Here is an 18,836-nt window from a genome sequence, read left to right on the forward strand (position 1 = left end):
AAGATATGAGATCGTGCTCATTACACCACCCTTCAAACACTTGCCACTTACAACCATATAAGGACCGTGTAGAAACGGCTCTGGCATTTTGAATAGTAGCAATTACGCGCGGGTGTAATCCCAGCGCGTTTAAGTTTGTCCTCTCAAGGGCCAAACCCAGAGAGCCACCCTGTCCGGGTGTGGGTGATAAATTTCCCCGTTCGCTTAAGACAACAGGTCTGTGCGGAGGGGGAGGGGCCACGGCCGGGCATATAGCAGAGGAATTATTTCTGCCAACCACTGAGATTTGGGCCATCTGGGTGCCACCAGAAGGAGAGACAAGCCTCTCTCTCTCACTCTGGACAGTGTGGGAATTATAAGGCACAGAGGGGGGAAAGCGTACAGCAACACTTCGGGTCATGGGTGGGCCAGTGCATCCACCCCGAGGGGTGCATCCAAGTTCTTTAGCGAGAAGAACATAGGACAATGGGCATTTTCACGCGAGGCAAACAGATCTACGGTTGCCTGTCCGAATCGCCTCCATATCGCACACACCACTTGCGGGTGGAGACGCCAGTCCCTGTAAAGATGGTTTCCCCTTGACAGAAGATCCGCGCCCTGTTCAAAATGCCCGGAACATGAGTCGCGCGTAACAACAGAAAAACCCCCTTGCTCCACACTAACAGCTTGTGAGCTAGATTGTGGAGTTTTGATGAGCGCATACCGCCCTGGCGATTGATGTATGCCACAGCTGTAGTATTGTCACAGCGAACGAGCACGTGATGCCCCTGCAGACGCGGCAGAAAATGATTCAGAGCTTTCCATATGGTAAGGAGCTCCAAATAATTTATGTGCGCTGAACGGAGACCGCCCAGCCACAGCCAGTTCACCGTTCTGCCCACCTGGGTTGCACCCCACCCCGTTAGGGACGCATCTGTCGTCACGACTTTTCGCAGCATAACTGTTCCCAAGGGTGTCCCCTGTGCGTAAAAGTCTGCGTTCCTCCAGCAGCGCAGAGCTGCTGAACAGGTGCGCGTCACTGTGACACCGTGACAGAGATCGCGTAACGGGCTGAAATGTAGTGACAAAACCCATTTCATGAATGGTCTCATTCTCAGGAGACCCAGGGGCAAAACCTGAATAGCTGAGGCCATAAGACCCTGTAATCTGAGGCATGAACGATACTGCACTCTCTCCCCCTCTCTTAACTGTGACACACAATTCATTAAAGCGCAGACGCGCTCCTGAGAAAGATGCGCTCGCATGGAGACCGAGTTCAGTTCCAACCCCAGAAAAATCACACTCTGACTGGGTGTGAAATTGCTTTTGTTCACATTCACTCTGAAACCCAGGGACGTGATATGAGAGAGCACACGGTGGGTTTCCCGCAGCACTTTCTCTTTTGACTCGGCTATGATGAGCCAATCGTCTATGTATGTCAAAATCCGTAGACCTGACATTTTTAGAGGGGCGAGAGCCGCCTCCGTATACAGACAGAACGTCCGAGGGCTGAGAGAGAGACCGAAAGGAAGAACTGTGAATTCGTAACATATGTTCTGATATGCGAAACGCAAAAACTTCCTGTGTGGCAGATAAATGCTTATGTGGAAAAAAACATCCTTCAGATCGACCGAGGTGAACCAGTCGTTCTGTTTTATTGCTCGGGCCAGAGAACCGTGGGTTAACATTCTGAAATTGTATTTCCTTAAATGTTTGTTCAACACTCGGAGGTCTAAGATAGGGCGGAGAGAACCGTCCTTCTTTGGAACAAGGAAATAATGAGAATAAAACCCCTGATTTATCAGATCGGGGGGCACCACCTGAATCGCTCCCTTTATTAGGAGAGAGGAGATTTCCTCTGTCAGAATGTGAGCGGAATTCTCCACTGTGTGAGAGAAGAGAATACCATTGAAAAGCATGGGTTTTCTGACAAACTGTAGTCTGTAGCCCTGCGTGATTGTTCTCATGACCCAATCGGGCGCTGCTACTGTCCGCCAGGCTTTGTCCGCCGTGTTTCAGGTCCAGCGGGTCGTTCCAATAGTGCTTCATGTGTTTTGAGCACGCAGGAAGAACGGGAAAAAGTTGTTTCCTTGGGCCAGGAGGGGGTTCCAGCACTTTCCCATCATAAATGTCCCTCTCTTGGTCGGTGGCGCTCTGTGGAGCCGGCCACTTGATTTTGAGCCGCGCGCTCACACACCTCGAGGAGAATGGACTGGGGTACAGCCACGGTGGGATTAACCTGGGAAGCACAAGAGGGCGGGATGGCCTCCTCGTCTTCTGAGGTCCCAAGAAGGTCTGCATCGTCAGCATCACAGGAACCGGCCGGTTCGCCTGCTAACGCAGCAATTTCCCGTAAGATGTCCTCTTCTGGGAAAGCAGGATTGGGCATGTCGGCCCAGCTGAGGGAGGACGCGCCTTTGGATGTTTCCGGTGGCGCGTCCGCTTCACCAAGCCCCTCATCCGAACCAGAAAGGCCATCGTCTCCACACTGGGTCACAGTAACTTTAAGACGTCGCCGCAGCAGCTTTTTCGGCAGCGAAAGGCAATGGCTGCAATTCTCCGGGTTAAGCAGAGCTTCCTCTGCATGCTTGAGGCCCAAGCAAACCACGCAGAACTCGTGAGAATCTTTTGCGGCGATTAAAGCTCCACACGCGGCCGGGCAGGCCTGTGATGAAGACTTCCCGCGAGTAGCGGAAGCTTTCGAAAGCGACATCCCAGCGAAAAATACGGAGAAATCCGTGGCGGGGAGCCGTGGATGAGGGGAAGAAAAGGAAGCACGAGCGTGGGCGGCTCGAAGATGCACGAAGAAATAGACACAGCTAACCTGGCTGGAATAACAACTGACACGTCAGGCGGAGGCTGATCTGGCGATAATTCCTTCTGAAGACACACAGTGAACAGTGAAAAACCAGCCGAACTGTATCCGTGTAGAGATCGCGAGAAGCGAATGTCAAATGAGGAGGAGCAGCGCGCATTGGCCTTATATGCCAGCAGGTAAGAGGGTGTTGTCTTACCTGGCATTGGCTGCACGCTTCTGTCTGTCTAGCCAGACTTGGTGCAATTGGATGCTTCTGTAGAGGTCAGGTACGGATGCCCTTCCCATAGGTGGATCTCGAACACAAGATGATGAAAGAGAACTATCTGTATCATATATAATTGCATAGCGGCATATTTTTTTATTGCATCGTACTGCATTAAACCAAATTGAAATCGAACTGCAATGTGAAATGCATCGTATTTGTTACGGCCATTAACAGTCATATAATACGGACGACTTTTATTTTTAAATGTTTTTCTCCCCATTCTTGATGTCTCACTACTATCTCATTTTTAGGTCTGTGATTGGCTATCCATTGTGTCAATCATCATCATCTCTTCACCGTTACAGCCAATCAATACTCACCTGGGCTTTATAAAATCCCGGAAATCGCAAAAGGACGACAGCGCACACTCAGAGTTCACGCCTCACGCTATCTTTTGAATGTCACAATTAGTGATTGTTTGAGTAATTGTTCTGTTCGAAAAAGTAAAGAAGTGTTTCTAGTGTGTGAAGGGAAACAGGTTAGATCGTCACGTGACATACATCTTGCATCACCTAGTTTATTTCTGTTAGAAACACCAGGTAAGAAGCGGATGCTACTTTTGTATTTATGTTTGGCAGTCAGTGTAGATTAATACTCGATTTTTATTTCTGGTTTATTTTGTTAGATAAGATTTATTAAGAGTATAAGTTAGAGTGTGTTATGTTTTGATTGTTTCATTGCTTTGGCTCCGCTCTCGTTTCTCTCTCTCTCTCTCTCTCTCTCTCTCTCTCTCTCTCTCTCTCTCTCCAGTGTTCTATTATTTTTGTTTATTTGTCAGATGTTGTAAATAATCTGTCAAATTTTCACACCATTGTATGTGTTTATTTTTTAATGAATGTATATATCTTATATATCACTAAAGAAAACGAAATAGTAATATCTGACTCTGTCTATTTCATTCCATCACACAATTCCAACAATAATACTTTAATCTAATGTTGTATTCCCTCTCATACCCTGTTAAAATCATAAGGGACGTAACAGTATTGCATCGTAACTGCTTCATATGTATTTTTTATGTATTGCATCTTAGGCTATGCAACAATAAGATGCGTATCGCATCAGACTCAGTTATGGAGATGCACATCCCTACTGTCCAAGTGTATACTAGGTACAAATATTATTTTTATTTTATTCAATTCTGAATTAAATCTGTAGTACTATTTTCTCTTATGAAGATGCTTTTGTATAATTCTTTATCATGTAATTTCCTTAAGGTTATGTGTTATAAAAGCATCTGCTAAACATGAGGTAAATGTCTTAAAGTGGCAACATACTGGTTTCCTTTATGCAGACGTACCTTTCTGTGTCTATTTTTAGATTTTTCAATATTCATCTTCTGAAGTTTCTGAAACAACAAATGACCAAATCAGACCATGCAGACAGAAAGATTATCCATAATGTCATTAGAGGATGTCTGTTATAAAATGTACTATGCATACTTTGGCTTGGTCTGCTATTAAAGACTGATTGTATTCCTGCTCCTCACGAATCTTCCGCCATTCACTTAAGGATTCCTGACAATATTTGGCGGACCACTGGGGGGGTTTGGGACCACACTTTGAGAATTACTGCACTAGAACGCTATCACTTTTAATTTAACAGTTAATTTAAAACAATTATTTATCAAACAGATGTAATTTGAAATAAAGGCATGTATCTAAAAAAACCTGCTTCAAATAAAAGCCTGTTACCTTTGGCAGTTCATGTAAATAAAAGCCCTGGTCTTTGAGGAATTACGGTAAGTAATTTACTGTTTAAAATAAATTAATTAATAAATCTTGCAGAACTGGACAGATCTATGTCTTTTTGCATGGGGCGTATGTAGATGACAGCATGTCCTGTATTTTCTTTTAGAGTCTTAATTGTTTATCCTGTGTTTGGACAAGGCAAAACCAACAGCTTCCTAGATCAGGTCATGCCATGGGTTTAAAATCTCAAATCCCCCACAGTTACCAAGTTTTGGATATGTCGGTAGTACATGGTTTCTAAAGTCTTCTGCATTATTTTCATTACCTGTAAAAAAAACACAAAAATAAAAAGTAAAAAGGCAAGCAAAAATTAAGCAAATTGGCATTTGACCAATTCCTAAACAGTGTACATAATTTTTATTACATTTGTTTATAAACACAAAAACAACCATAATCACCGAAAAATGTGACTTTTTTTCTCTCCAAGTCCTGCAGCGTCCAGTTCCTCCTTTTCAAACTTTGTTGGTGTTACATATTGTGTCATGCTACTTAAGCAGCAGAACACTCTTGTAAAAATACTGCGAAGTCTTGCAGTACGACTACAATGACTTGAAGATCTCCCGCTGGCTTCTGCTCCATAGTTTGTGAAAAGTCTATTAACTTCAACTGTAAATTTGAAAACAATGTCAGTGTAGACTTGGCCCATAACAATGGCATTTTGATTCTGATTGGTTGAGTTGAGTTCTAAGCCATAATAAAATATTTAATTAGTTAATTTACTTTAACCTTACCACACATATGGAATATCCATTTTATAAAAGTAATAAGCAATGTGACCAGTGGCCCACTGCTTCTTGGGGGTTATTCAGTGCTTTAAGTGGCCCAAAAGTAGTGGTGTGTCGTTCGTGAACGATTCGTTCATTTTGAACGAATCTTTAATATGACTCGGGACTACCGAGTTGTCTCAGAGAGTGATTCGTTCATTTTGTGTTGATCGCGCATGCGCATTGCGCAACATATGGGTTCTGAATCTGAAACAGAAATGTTTAGTTCATCATTCTCTTGAGTCTCTAGTTTGGGACAGGTTCGAGTCTTTTGTTCTTCCTGTCAGTCTCATAGAGGCTATGCTACCAGTACCGGAAAGAGAAATGATTAGTTCAACTTTCGAGTTCGGTCGGGTCCGAGTCTTTCGTTCTTCAATAAGATGGAACTTTTATTTTTCAAACAATGTTTTTGCACATATTTTGTATTTTAATTACTAAATATAAAACAATATAGGATATATTCAGATGCAATCAATAATACGAATCTAATATTGAATTTAATACCACCGATCACGTGACATAAAGACTCGGACCCGGCCGAACCCGAAAGACTTGAATGAACTAATCATTTCTTTTTCCGGTACTGACAGCATAGACTCTATGAGGCTGACAGGAAGAACGAAAAACTCGAACCCGTCCCGAACTCGAGAGAATGATGAACTAATCATTTCTCTTTCCGGTCCTGTGCTGTATATATCACACGGCACAGCCTGGCCGAACACAGAGAGTCAGTAAGACAGTAATGAGTTGACAACTAACATCTGTAGACACGAGAGGAGGCGTACAAATGTGATAAATATGAAGTTCAGTTTATTATAATTTGGCTTTGGCTGCATTACCCTGACTTGTACACGAGGACTGACTTAGTAGGTAAGCTAATCATTTCTATCTCTTGTGCAGGTTTCAGAGCTTGTGTCAAGAAATAATGAAATAAGGATTTTTATTTCTCATAACTTGTGAGAAATGTCATAATTGTTTGCATAAGTGGTTATTTTGAGGTAATTTGTGAAATTATATTTTAAATGAACGAAAAGAACGAAATGACTCAAAAAAAAGATTTGTTCATTTTGATGAACGAGATTCAAAGATCCGAATCAGAAAAATGATCCGAACTTCCCATCACTACCCAAAAGAAGTGCCGGTACTCTATTTTTTATATATATATTTTTTTTGCTGACTGGACTTTTATATTAAAGGGGTTTTATATTCAGCAGTCAACAGACGACCTTGTAAAAAATAATAAATCCTTATATAAGTTTGTGGATTTGCTTGAGCAAGAAAGAGCTATTGAACATACATATCTACCTTTTGCACATTTTATATAAGTAGAATTTTCAGCATGGTCAAATGCTAAAACTAGGCGTTCAGATAGAAAGAGCTTAAAAACAAAAACTTTAAAATTACACCAAGACCATGTCTATGGGTTCAAGAATAACAAAATACTGGCCATTTGAAACTAGAAAGTCATCACTTTATTTTTTCCCATTGTTTTCCATTTTGCGGGTGGTAAAACTACTGTACGCGTAGTTCAAATTCATTACAATTTTGTTCACTTGTAGTTTAAACTAAATGTCTATTACAATTTCAAGAATGTTTTTACTCTACACATCGCCTGAGGAAATCCGAAGTTGCGTCGAGGGGAACCAAACCGACAGCGGAGATTATCACGTACAGTACCTACAAAAGGGTATTGGAAAAAGCTTGCGTCTGACCTGCAGCTATCATTCTGGCTTGGTGGGATGTCAGCCAGCGAGTCCTCTGAATCTGACCTTGTTCTTTTACTACTCAGAGTCTAAAACAAGGAGGGCATATTAAGTGTTCATTGTATTTTCATTTTAACCGAGCAGCTATGGTTGCGCGTTTCACACACAAACACACATCTTTCCACACCACGTTGAGGCTGACTGACAGCAAAGGTGACGCATGCGCTTTTAACTTGTAAACTCAAGGGTGTATGGGTAATGTAGTCTCTGCTCTCGGTGGGACAAATTAGGAAGTGTACATTGTGAAGAGCGCTCTGAAAATTGGCAGCGCAGCCAAAGGATTAAATCTTCTGATTTAAACAGATATGCAAATGAGTGTTCCGGTATGCTAAAAGCACATTCTGGGCTCTGGGAGAGGTGGTGGTACACTCAAGAGCTATATTTAGAAGTGGCGGTACTAAGTACCGGCCCGTTCCGGCCCACTTAAAGCACTGGGGTTATTGCCTTAATAAAAAGGCTTTGTTTAAATTGCATCTATTACCCCTTAGCGTTCCAATGTACCGTAGGAGGAACACAGCATTGTTTGAAAGAAATTTTACAATACAACAACTCAAAAAAGAAAAGCTAAACATGTCATATCTTTGGAAAGCTGAGATTCTTGTGATTTGAATTATGTAAACTAGATACAATTAACAAAGCAAGTGCAATTAGTTTCCATTTTTGGCATTTTTAGCCTTTAAGGCAGTGACGTTACATTTGAACCCCAGAGGTTTTTTATCAGTTATTTGCATTATTCACATTTTAATCCCACATACCGTAATACTGAATAGATAGCATGTATATATACTGCGTGTAAACCTTATTCAATAACATACAGTATCGAACCTTATGAATATTAACTCTTATTAATTCTGGAATTTTTTGCCACTGTAAGGTACCACCCACCAGCCCAACAACGGATGCAAGTGGAGTGGGTCAGGGGACTCGTGTTCGCTCCTTCCTCAGCGCTTCTACAATAATAATTCCATTTATTAGGTTTCAATTTATTTATTTTACCTCGGTAGTTAAATTAAAATCTGACTCCAATTTATAAAATATCAATATTATTCTGATGCTGATCTTAAGTTATATTTATCATTATTATGTTTTCATTCTCTTAATTATTTAAATATACATAGAGAATAAATTATAATCCTAAAGGTGCTAAGGCAGTTCCATACAGCTGGGCGTAGAGGCATTCTCCTTCTTACTTAAATTAAAAGTAGAGGTTTCTCCAAAACACATTGAAAATAAGAGGATCCATCTATAGTTTAGGTTGAGGCATTTCTCCATCCAACCTATAAAGTGAGGCAATTATACACATCATATTTTCAATAGAGGTAATTTTCCTAATCTAGGCCCCCTTCGGTATCTTTCTCTTAAATACTTAGAATAGAAGAAAAGACTTGACAAGTTTTAAACTGAGTAAAGATGAACAATTTATTTTACCAGGCAGGTTACACTTAAATCAATAATTTGGTTATTCAAATCAATCAATTACAAATATATCAAAACATTCACTAAAAGATCAGCATAGAAAAATGAACCTTTCACAAAATTCAAATCATACCTGGCAATTAAAGACACACAAAGTGGTCTAGGAAGGTTCTTGTTAAAGATGTCTTCCATTATATTTGAATACACACACCCAAAGTGTGGGGAAGATTCTTGCTAAAGAATGCTTCCCCGAGTCTCTTGCCAAGCCACCTTATATACACAGAATGAGACAAAGAATAGTAACATCTCAAATCAGGATTTGGTTGGTCGGTTCTTGTGACCTGAAGGAGCACCAAATGGGACTGTTAACCATCTGTAATCTAGATCTTCTCATGATGTGACACCCCTCACAGGAGTACAGATTATGTCTTTAAGCTTTAAACTTTGATACACTTTCTCTTAGCATTATAGAAATTAGACCTTTTTAACCATCGCACCATGACCTTTAAAACAACACCAAACATGAAGATGAAACCTTTGTAGCATCACAACATATGATATACCCAATGTTACATGTGTTTAGTATATTTCCAGTAACCAAAACCTTAAAGGAGAAGAGAGAGGGGGTGAAATACAGATCAGTTCCTGGGTATCCGTGACCCCTGTGGAGAGAGACAACACGTCTCTCAAAAATAGACACAGAATGTGTTTTTTATTGTTTTATGGTCCAGCTCCAAAAACAAAACTTGTCCACCTGTCCTACACCACACTTATGAGTAAATACATTTATTATATTGACCATTCACACACATGTAGTCTAAGCTTTATTTGAACACATAATATTAATATTCATCTGAATTTCATCAGGTTGTACTGATCGAGCTTCTTCCAGAAGTGACCAAAAAATGGCGTTGGTTCAACACAGTAAGGGGAGTATCGGTGCTTCATTTCCTCATCAGTACTTTCAAGAATAATGTGTGCAACAAAAAGAGAGCCAAAGCAAAAACTATCGCACTTATCGCAGCACTGTTGCTTCAACGCCGCTCCTGCTACACAAAAAAATGCGCCACTTTTACACACTTCTCACACGTGCCATGAAACCGGCATTGACAAAATATGGTGGCAAAGTTGCTTTGTGAAAACATTTGTTTTGTACGCGCCTGTGCATACGTGTGCAAGAGACGACCAGGAGGGATATGGGGTCTGACTAAAACCGTATATTATATAAGTTACACCAAACCCGAGTGGTGCAACGCGACAAAATACCTTGTAATTTATCATGATATAGGCATATATCAAGTGTGAACTTATCGCATACCGGCGAACAACATTAATGGAAAAAAAGAGATTTTTCTTACTGTCTACGGCGTTATGACCTTGTGTTGTTTAAGATGGAGTAACTGGTCGATCTTGGAAACTGGTGTGAGAACCACGGTCAACTTCACTGGCAAATTGATATATTAGCAATGTCAGCCATGGCATGATATTTTAAGCACACTATAAATTCCTATCACGTGCAAGATATTAAAACGACTCCACAAAGCTCATTTTAGTGGGATTCACTGGGATAACGACGCCACAAAGCTAATTAAAGCGTGATATGATGAATCTATCACTGTCCAATGACCGTGCGTGTTACATCAACGAGTGAGGTTTGGCTATTCAAATCGAGGCGAAAGCTGATTGGTTGCCCCCATATGGCCCCACGTGCGTGCTGTCCAATGGCATTTTCTTACCTGATTGACAGCTGGATAAAGAGAAAAGCATTTGGCAAACGAAAATGAAAAGCATTCGGCAAATAGAGAGATAAAAGCAATTGGCAAATGCTTTTTAAAAACGCAATTTAAATAGAACATTAATAAATCATTTAAATGGCCTATTTTATTCTTTTATTGTTTTGCATTTTAAATCATGGGTTAAATAAAGAGTCTATTTGTCTATTTATATTTCAATTTATGAAATGGTTTTCAAATTCACAGTTTTATTGAGCTATTTAAAGGAACAGTATGTAGGATTGTGGCCAAAACTGGTATTGCAATCACAAAACTTGTGGCTAAAACTGGTACTGCAATCACAGAGCTGGTGGCCAATACACAAAATGACAACATAAACATCAGTTGAGGGCTGCAACTCCACTTTTTAAATGACAATATCCTGGGCGGACCACTGTTGTGAGTGATTTAAGTATTTGAAATGAAAATGATTTCTTCATATCTAGTGACATATCAGGCCATTTTATGATTAATTGATATACATTTCTTACATACTGTTCCTTTAACTTCATTTTTAAGCATTAATTAAAAAAAACATTTTTAAATATGTCTATTACTTTTTCAATTCAAAAGTGTTTGATTTATTTCCATTTTTATGTTTGAATTATTAAATTGATTAATTGATTTCTTATTTCATTTTAAACCGTCACCATTTGTCCTCCATACAAATGTTGCCTTCGATGATGGTATTGTGTAAAAATGAAGGCCATCTTTGGCATTCCTATTTTGATATTATAGCACAAGAAGACATTTTCTAGTGAGTTATCTTGCTCGTTTTACTCGTGTATAATTTATTTTTCACAGTTTTTTGCCACCACATTGCACGCGCAACTTGCAGTGACGTAACTGTGACGTCTACTTGCAAAAGATCTATTACTACCTACAGGAATACTGTCACAAGTGTATCTTTACACCATACCTTTTTTAAATGTCCTATCAACAACAACAACACTACTAATATTAATATACATAATATACAATTCATCATTATATTTACAGTGCACAGCATAAATGAGTACACCCCCTTTGGAAATTAAGATTTCTCTCCACTTGCTAGTAAACACGAGACTAATTTGCTTTCTTTTTTACAAAACAGTTTTATCAAACATTAACTTTGATTAAATAGTAAAAGTCACTGACCATCTCTAGGACACAAAAAATAATTAATGTAAATCAAATGCAAAAATGAGTACACCCTGATAGATATGTTAGCAAAAAAATTAAATAAAGTGTAATTAACTAGGAAATTATGAATATAACTAGAAAAAAAAGTTTGTTGAGACAAACTTTAAGTTGGCTTGAGAAAGCCAGACCAGAGAGTTTGAAGATGTTTAAAGTAGTTTGAAGTTTAAAGTAGTTTAAAGTTTAATAGATAGACTAGTCAGAAAGAAAGAATAGTTAGAAAGAAAGAAAGATAGATTAGTTAGAAAAAAGACAGATTAGTTAGACAAAAGATTAGCTAGAAAGTAAGAAAGATAAGTTAGTTAGAAAGAAAGAAATAAAGTAAGACAGGTAGACAGACAGATAGATAGATAGATATCACATTAACTTTGCTTGGAGTATAAATGGTCCCAATCTACAGAGTGTTAAAAAAGGTCAACATATTAAATGCAATAGATGAAATCCCCAGAGTTAAATGAACACTGCTGTGTGTGTGTGTATATATATATATATATATATATATATATACAGGGAATGCAGAATTATTATGCAAGTTGTATTTTTGAGGATTACTTTTGTTATTGTACAACTACAGTGCTCTTGGTCAATTCAAAATGTTAACAAACCCTCAAACCTGAACAAGTAGTAAAAGTGAAATTTTGGCTTTCTTAAGAGAATATTTCTATGTACATCATTATTAGGCAACTATTAGTGTGCAGAATTATTAGGCAACTAATTGAAAAACAAAGATTTTACCATCTCACTTGTTTTTTTTCACCTGTTAAAGTGAAAATAATAAAAACAAACTCTACATTTACAAAAAAATAATAAAACAATAAAAAAAATATATATATAGACTCAGTGACCAATATAGCCACCCTTCTTTTCGATAACAGTCACAAGCCTTCCATTCACGGATTCAGTCAGTTTCTTGATCTGGTCTGAACCAACATTTTGTGCAGACGCAACCACAGCCTCCCAGACACTGTTCAGAGAGGTGTACAGTTTACCTTCACTGTAAATGTCCTGCTTAACTCATTCCCCAATTATGAGTTAATATTTAACTAATAAATATGCCTTTCTGGACGAATTTCAAAGTGAAAGTGTAATACCGCTTTTATCCACTGGATGGCGCCAAAAACGAATTTATTAAAAACGGAAGTTAAAAAGATTTAATGATTTATTTTAACTGCCTTTATGTTTGATAGTCATTCTGAGTCTGATATCTAACATAAATTCCTTTACAAAAACGCAATTTTTTAAAGCTTTTTGCTCAAAATGTTGCATTTTTGAAGAGAAATATCCATATTTCAGTGGTTAAATTAAGTGGAAAAAGTAAATATATGATGAAACGTTTTCTCCATTTTGTTTGTTTGTTTGTTTGTTTATTGTTTGTTTGAAAGCAAAGGGTGTGTTCTTTAATTTGATATAATTTGTATGTTTATATATTTATAGAAGATAATTTTTTGGAGCGTTGTCTTACAAAATAATCAGTCTTCTTATAAGATGCAGATTTTATCATGTACCACTGCTTGAAGAAAGTGTCTTCTAAAAATTGGCAGTGGGTCTGAGAGTTGTTTTTTATTTCCATTTCAACCCAAAAAGGTCCAACAAGCTCATGTTTAATAATACCTGTCTGTGCCTGCCTGCCTGTAATGTAGAAGACACTTTCAAGAAGACTGATTATTTTGTAAGACAACGCTCCATCACATACATCACAAGTACTCCACTGCATGGCTGGCCAGTAAAGGCCTTAGAGATGAAAAACCAATGACATGGCCCCCTCCTTCACCTGACTTAAACCCTATTGAGACCTTTTGATCCCTTCTTAAGCAGGACATTTACAGTGAAGGTAAACAGTACACATCTCTGAACAGTGTCTGGGAGGCTGTGGTTGCGTCTGCACAAAACGTTGGCCCAGACCAGATCAAGAAACTGACTGAATCCGTGAATGGAAGGCTTGTGACTGTTATCAAAAAGAAGGTTGGCTATATTGGTCACTGAGTCTATATATATTTTTTATTGTTTTATTATTTTTTTTGTTAATGTAGAGTTTGTTTATTATTCTCACTTTAACAGTTGAAAAAAAACAAGTGAGATGGTAAAATCTTTGTTTTTCATTTAGATGCCTAATAATTCTGCACACTAATAGTTGCCTAATAATGATGTACATAGAAATATTCTCTTAATAAAGCCAAAATTTCTTCTTTTACTACTTAAATGCTCAGGTTTGAGGGTTTGTTAACATTTTGAATTGACCAAGAGCACTGTAGTTGTACAATAACAAAAGTAATCCTCAAAAATACAACTAAGTTGCCTAATAATTCCGCACTCCCTGTATATATGACTCCATTTTACAGAGTTTTAAAAAGTAAAACTGACGCAGAGTTAAGCCGAAAGTATACTAGGGACGTCCGCGTATGCGCGCCGTCCGCATGACGTCATTTTCGTCATCAAGAGGGTCCGCGGCCGGCCGCGCGGACCGTCCGCGTGCAGCCCAAAAATTGAGACCGCGCGGACAGTGCGCGTACAGTCCGCGTACAACAGCGCATGCGCGTTTTTCTTCTTTAACTTTTACTTCTTCCAAGAATAGAAAGCCCTGGAGCATGTTTGTTTGATTCCTGTTCTTTGTTGTCTTGTTGTTTATTCTAAACTGTGTTTGCAATGGTGGATCAGTTACTTTTCTTCACCTATCCTAATGTTTTAATGTACTGTAAATGTCGCCAAATCAGTGCTGCCCTGACAGCCTGTTAGACTAATAATTTGAATAAGAAATCATTTGTATTGCGTAGGTGTCGAACGCGGCCGTCCGCGTGTAGCCGCGGGGAGTATACTCGAAAAGCTGCGCGGACGCGTGCGCGCGCGCGAGCCGGACGCGGAAAAAAGGTATACCCCGGCCTTTAAAAGCTGCAATCTTTCACTTTTGCCTCTCTATCATCATCTCTGTTTGAAACTTAAAATTACAACTTGCTTGTAGAATTACATGGATGATAAATTTAATCTCTATACAACAGCTGTAATTCTGGTTAATAAAGTGAGTCGCCATTGTCCCGATTAGTGTTTCCATTAGTTGGGAACTTGGGTCTTGAAGTTTTGAGTTAGTCTTCTTTTGTTCCTTGTGTTTATTCAACACATCTTTTAGAGCAGAGGGAGGTGACATAGATGAAGTCTTAACAACTAGTATATCAACATTTTAAGTATTGTGATTCAATGATCTCAAACAAAAAAAAAATCACTAAATGTAAGTTATAATTTTTCTGTCAAACCTGTGATGTTCCTGTGCTGTAAATCCATACCCTTAAGAGTCAATATTTTTACACAAATCTAATCTGTGGTTTTAGTCGGACAATCAGCCTATAAACTCAACCATGGTGACAATCAACAACAAAGCTTAATGCCGCAATGCATGCTGGTCACCAGGATTGTAGAAAACTGTTTCATAACTCCCATCATGCATTGCAACATGACACAATTGTGCAAATTTCTTAACATTTACTGTCATTATTGTTGAAATTTGTATCAGAAGTCATGAAGTCTCTCTGAACAAAAAAAACTATAGCATCAAAGCACTCTAAATCAAAACTGTGTCATTTGCATATGGAATCATTTTTATGCTTTATTCTTTACCTAGCTTTATGCTTTATCTAAAAACTATGACTTCCGGTGAGCCGTTTTTGGCTGGCTGTTTAATGTTTATTATGAAATCTAAGAAGACCGACATTATTTGTGCAGTTATGGGTTCCCATAATAGCTAATACAAACGCAGTAAATCTCTACAAAACATTTGTTTTAACCCCATGCACAAGAGCAGGGGGGTATTGCACAAAAGTAGAATTAAAAAAGCCAGGATAACAGAAAAGGCCCAGCTTGACCTAGTTTAATCAGCCCATCCTGGCTAAGTCTGTTGCATGATTGCTAAGCCAGGATGAGAACGTGCAGCTATGTCAAGCCAGGTGTAGCTAGCTAGGATAAGTGCACGTTCACGGCCTTCTTAAACAGACCACGGGATCGATCACAGAATCACTGATGCAAAAATTGATAAAACTCATAAAAATTCATCATGAAACTGCAAACACTTAACTACTACTATGTGTATCTACAGTATTTGATGCAAAAAAGTGTGCATTATCTTTAAAAAAGCTGTTTATTTCATATAACAATTTATATTTGATGTAACTAAACAGAAATCATTCAATTATTATAAGATTTTTGTAAAGGATTTGACCATATGAAGAATTTTTTAAGGAAAATATTAGGAAAAGGCAACAATAAAAAGGCCACCTGCTAAAAAGCAAACATGCTGGGGTCTCTGTGATACCAAGAAGCCCTCAATTCACTACTTGCACGTAGACTCGTGACGTACTTCCGCTTTGAAGTACTAGCGCTCGCTGAGTTCCGGTTGTCGGCCATTGTTTTGGAATTTGGAGGAAATGTTCAGAAAAAAGTGTGTTTATAGATTTCAGAGACAGCAGAAGGTACTGCTGTGTTCCGCTGTGTACATCTTCGGCTAAATTTAACGGAACTTTAAGTTTTCACGGTTTTCCTGCAGATGTCGACCTTAGAAAACGGTGGCTTGTGAACATACGCCGAGACGATTTTTGTCCTACCAGCAATTCTAAGGTTTGCAGTAAACATTTCACCAGTGATCAGATTATTGAACCGCAAACACCAGAGGCACGGAGAAAGTTAGTAACTGGCGCTGTGCCAGTGCTCTTTGCCTGGAATGATTACTCGGTTAAAGCATTGCGGCCCGGTGTGTGGGATAGGAGAGAGAGGCCTGCCGAAGTGGTTTCCGCTGAACCTGTGCCCATGGACGTAACGATGGATCATGATTACTGTAGCATTCCCGATCCCTCTTCATTAGACCTTGCATGTGCTAAAATAGAAGAGCTCTCCAAAAAAGTGGAGGAGATGCAAAAACAGCTACATGAGTTACACGTTCAGCGTGATTTCGGAATGGAGCGGTTTGCCGGCTCAGATGAGGATATCAGATTTTACACAAGGTAAATCTAAAGATATAGATGTGATTACATATACTCAATTTTAGATGCATGTAAACAATCAGTAAACCCCAATGTATTCAGTATAAGACTTCTGCTTACAGGTTTCCCAGCTACCGTCACCTGATGTCATTCTGGTGGCTAATCGAGCCATCCGTACACAAAATCATTCGTGTGTCCAGATCTAAATCTGCTGCTAGAAAGCATGAAGATATCACACGTGTACTGCCACCATCAGAGGTAGGTTATATACTTGCATGCACACAATAAGTGACTGTACATGTACAGAACACAGTACAGGGCAGTATTTACAATGTGTTACCTATATGTTTTTATGCAAACTTACATTTCATGCATGTTTCATTTTCCAGAGACAGCTGCTGCAGCCAATCGATGAGTTTTTTCTTTTCCTTATCTACCTGTCAGTTGGTCTAAAGGAGAGAGACCTGGCACATCGATTTCATATGCATCCTTCCACAGTGAGCAGAATAATTTCAACGTGGACAAACTACCTCTATACACTGCTGGGATCAGTGTGTGTGTGGCTTTCAGCAGCTGATGTGAAATCTAACCTCCCTGAAGAATTCACCGATTTCCCAGACACACAGGTCATCATTGACTGCACTGAAATCAGATGTCAAACACCATCCTCACCACTACTACAAAGTGAAATGTACTCAAATTACAAATCTCACTGCACAATGAAAGGCCTCATTGGAATAGCTCCTCATGGACCAGTGACATTTGTTTCTCAGCTTTATGCTGGGTCAATCAGTGACAGGGAGATCTTTAAACAGTGTGGGATAACCAAAAGATTGTCAGAAGACATGGCAGTTATGGTTGATAAAGGCTTCCTGATTAGTGACTGTGTCCATTGTAAAGTTTACTGTCCACCATTTCTCTCCAGGTTAAAGCAGATGCCAGCACATCAGGTGAAAGAAACACAGGCAATAGCGAGACTGCGTGTGCACGTGGAACGAGTCATCAGGAGGATCAAACAAAACAAACTTTTTGATGGTGTCATCACACTTTCCCACAGTGTTAACATTAATCAACTTTTTACAGTTGCATGTCTGTTGTCAAGTTATCAAAACAAGGCATTAGTAAAGACATGGATCAAATGAGATCTCTTAGATGACTTTGAGTACTGGTATGCTATATTTCACATGTATGATTGTATCTCAGTGATACTCAAATCTGGCTCCTGAGATCCACTTTCCTGCAGAGTTTAGCACAAACCCTAATCAAATACACCTGAGCATGTTAATTAATGTCTTCAGGGTCATTAGAAAAAAACAGTCAGGTGTATTTGATTAGGGTAAGTGCTAAACTCTTCTGGGAAGTGGATCTCACGAGCCAGATTTGAGTATCACTGCTTTAACTCTTACATTAAAAATGTCAATGTTAACTCTGAATATGTTTATTAAAAAAAAGTTTATGACAAGCAAGATTAATGACATTTTCTGAATAAAACTGACATTGTACAAATAAGAAAATGGATTTGAACATAAGAAACAGAAACAGATATTGTACAAATAATAAACATTTATTAAAATATGTCTGAGTGCTATTTTACACAGTTATGTAATTTCTCTGATGACTTTAAAATATCAGTTACTTTTTCACTGACAAATATTTAGGCATGTATGTGTAAAAGTAAAAATAATCCACCTTCTCTCTAATAACTTTGTGCACTGAAGTGTCACTGTAGATACGCTGGACAAAATAATCATCCTGGGCCCACACCATGAAATCACACCACTGCATTCCTGAGACCAGTAGCTGTCCCTGCACTTGGTAGTAGTATGCATGGCTCTTTTTTAGGGTGAGAAACCCATTGTCCATTTGCAAATATTTGCAGTCAAAAATGTTTTTGACATTGGGGCATTTAATTTCAACAAGTCCAAATTGAGGACACTCAGTGGGATCAAAAATTACACCATCAGGGGATGCACCAAGCCAAGGAGCATCTGGATGGATGATTAAACCACAGGGTGAGTAGTTAACATTTTTCAGTTTGCTGTATTCTACTGTTACCTCAGACTCCATTTCAGCACCTCTTCTCATCTCTGCCGTCTGTCGGGTTCCTCTGATGATTCGCTCTGCGAGGGACTCTGCAGAGCTCAGACCCCTCACGTGACATATCT

General features: G+C 39.0%; 1 protein-coding gene across 1 annotated transcript; it reads left to right on the plus strand.

Moving 5' to 3' along the window:
- Window positions 1-16,346: 16,346 nt before the first annotated feature.
- On the plus strand, window positions 16,347-18,246 carry LOC129440815 (uncharacterized). The gene is made up of 3 exons (XM_055200356.2): window positions 16,347-16,692; window positions 16,794-16,929; window positions 17,061-18,246. The coding sequence occupies exons 1-3, from the start codon at window positions 16,499-16,501 to the stop codon at window positions 17,811-17,813; spliced, it is 1,083 nt and encodes a 360-aa protein (XP_055056331.2). The 5' UTR covers window positions 16,347-16,498; the 3' UTR covers window positions 17,814-18,246.
- The last annotated feature ends 590 nt before the right edge of the window (window positions 18,247-18,836 follow it).

The sequence above is a fragment of the Misgurnus anguillicaudatus genome, chromosome 12 (assembly GCF_027580225.2).
Source record: "Misgurnus anguillicaudatus chromosome 12, ASM2758022v2, whole genome shotgun sequence".
NCBI lineage: Eukaryota > Metazoa > Chordata > Actinopteri > Cypriniformes > Cobitidae > Misgurnus > Misgurnus anguillicaudatus.

What these genes read in the sequence shown, in the direction of transcription:
- LOC129440815 (XM_055200356.2), top strand. Translation starts at nt 16,499, where the DNA reads ATGGACGTAACGATGGATCATGATTACTGTAGCATTCCCGATCCCTCT. An exon ending in GATATCAGATTTTACACAAG is followed by an intron (nt 16,693 to 16,793) that starts GTAAATCTAAAG and finishes TTCTGCTTACAG; the next exon opens with GTTTCCCAGCTACCGTCACC. An exon ending in GTGTACTGCCACCATCAGAG is followed by an intron (nt 16,930 to 17,060) that starts GTAGGTTATATA and finishes TTCATTTTCCAG; the next exon opens with AGACAGCTGCTGCAGCCAAT.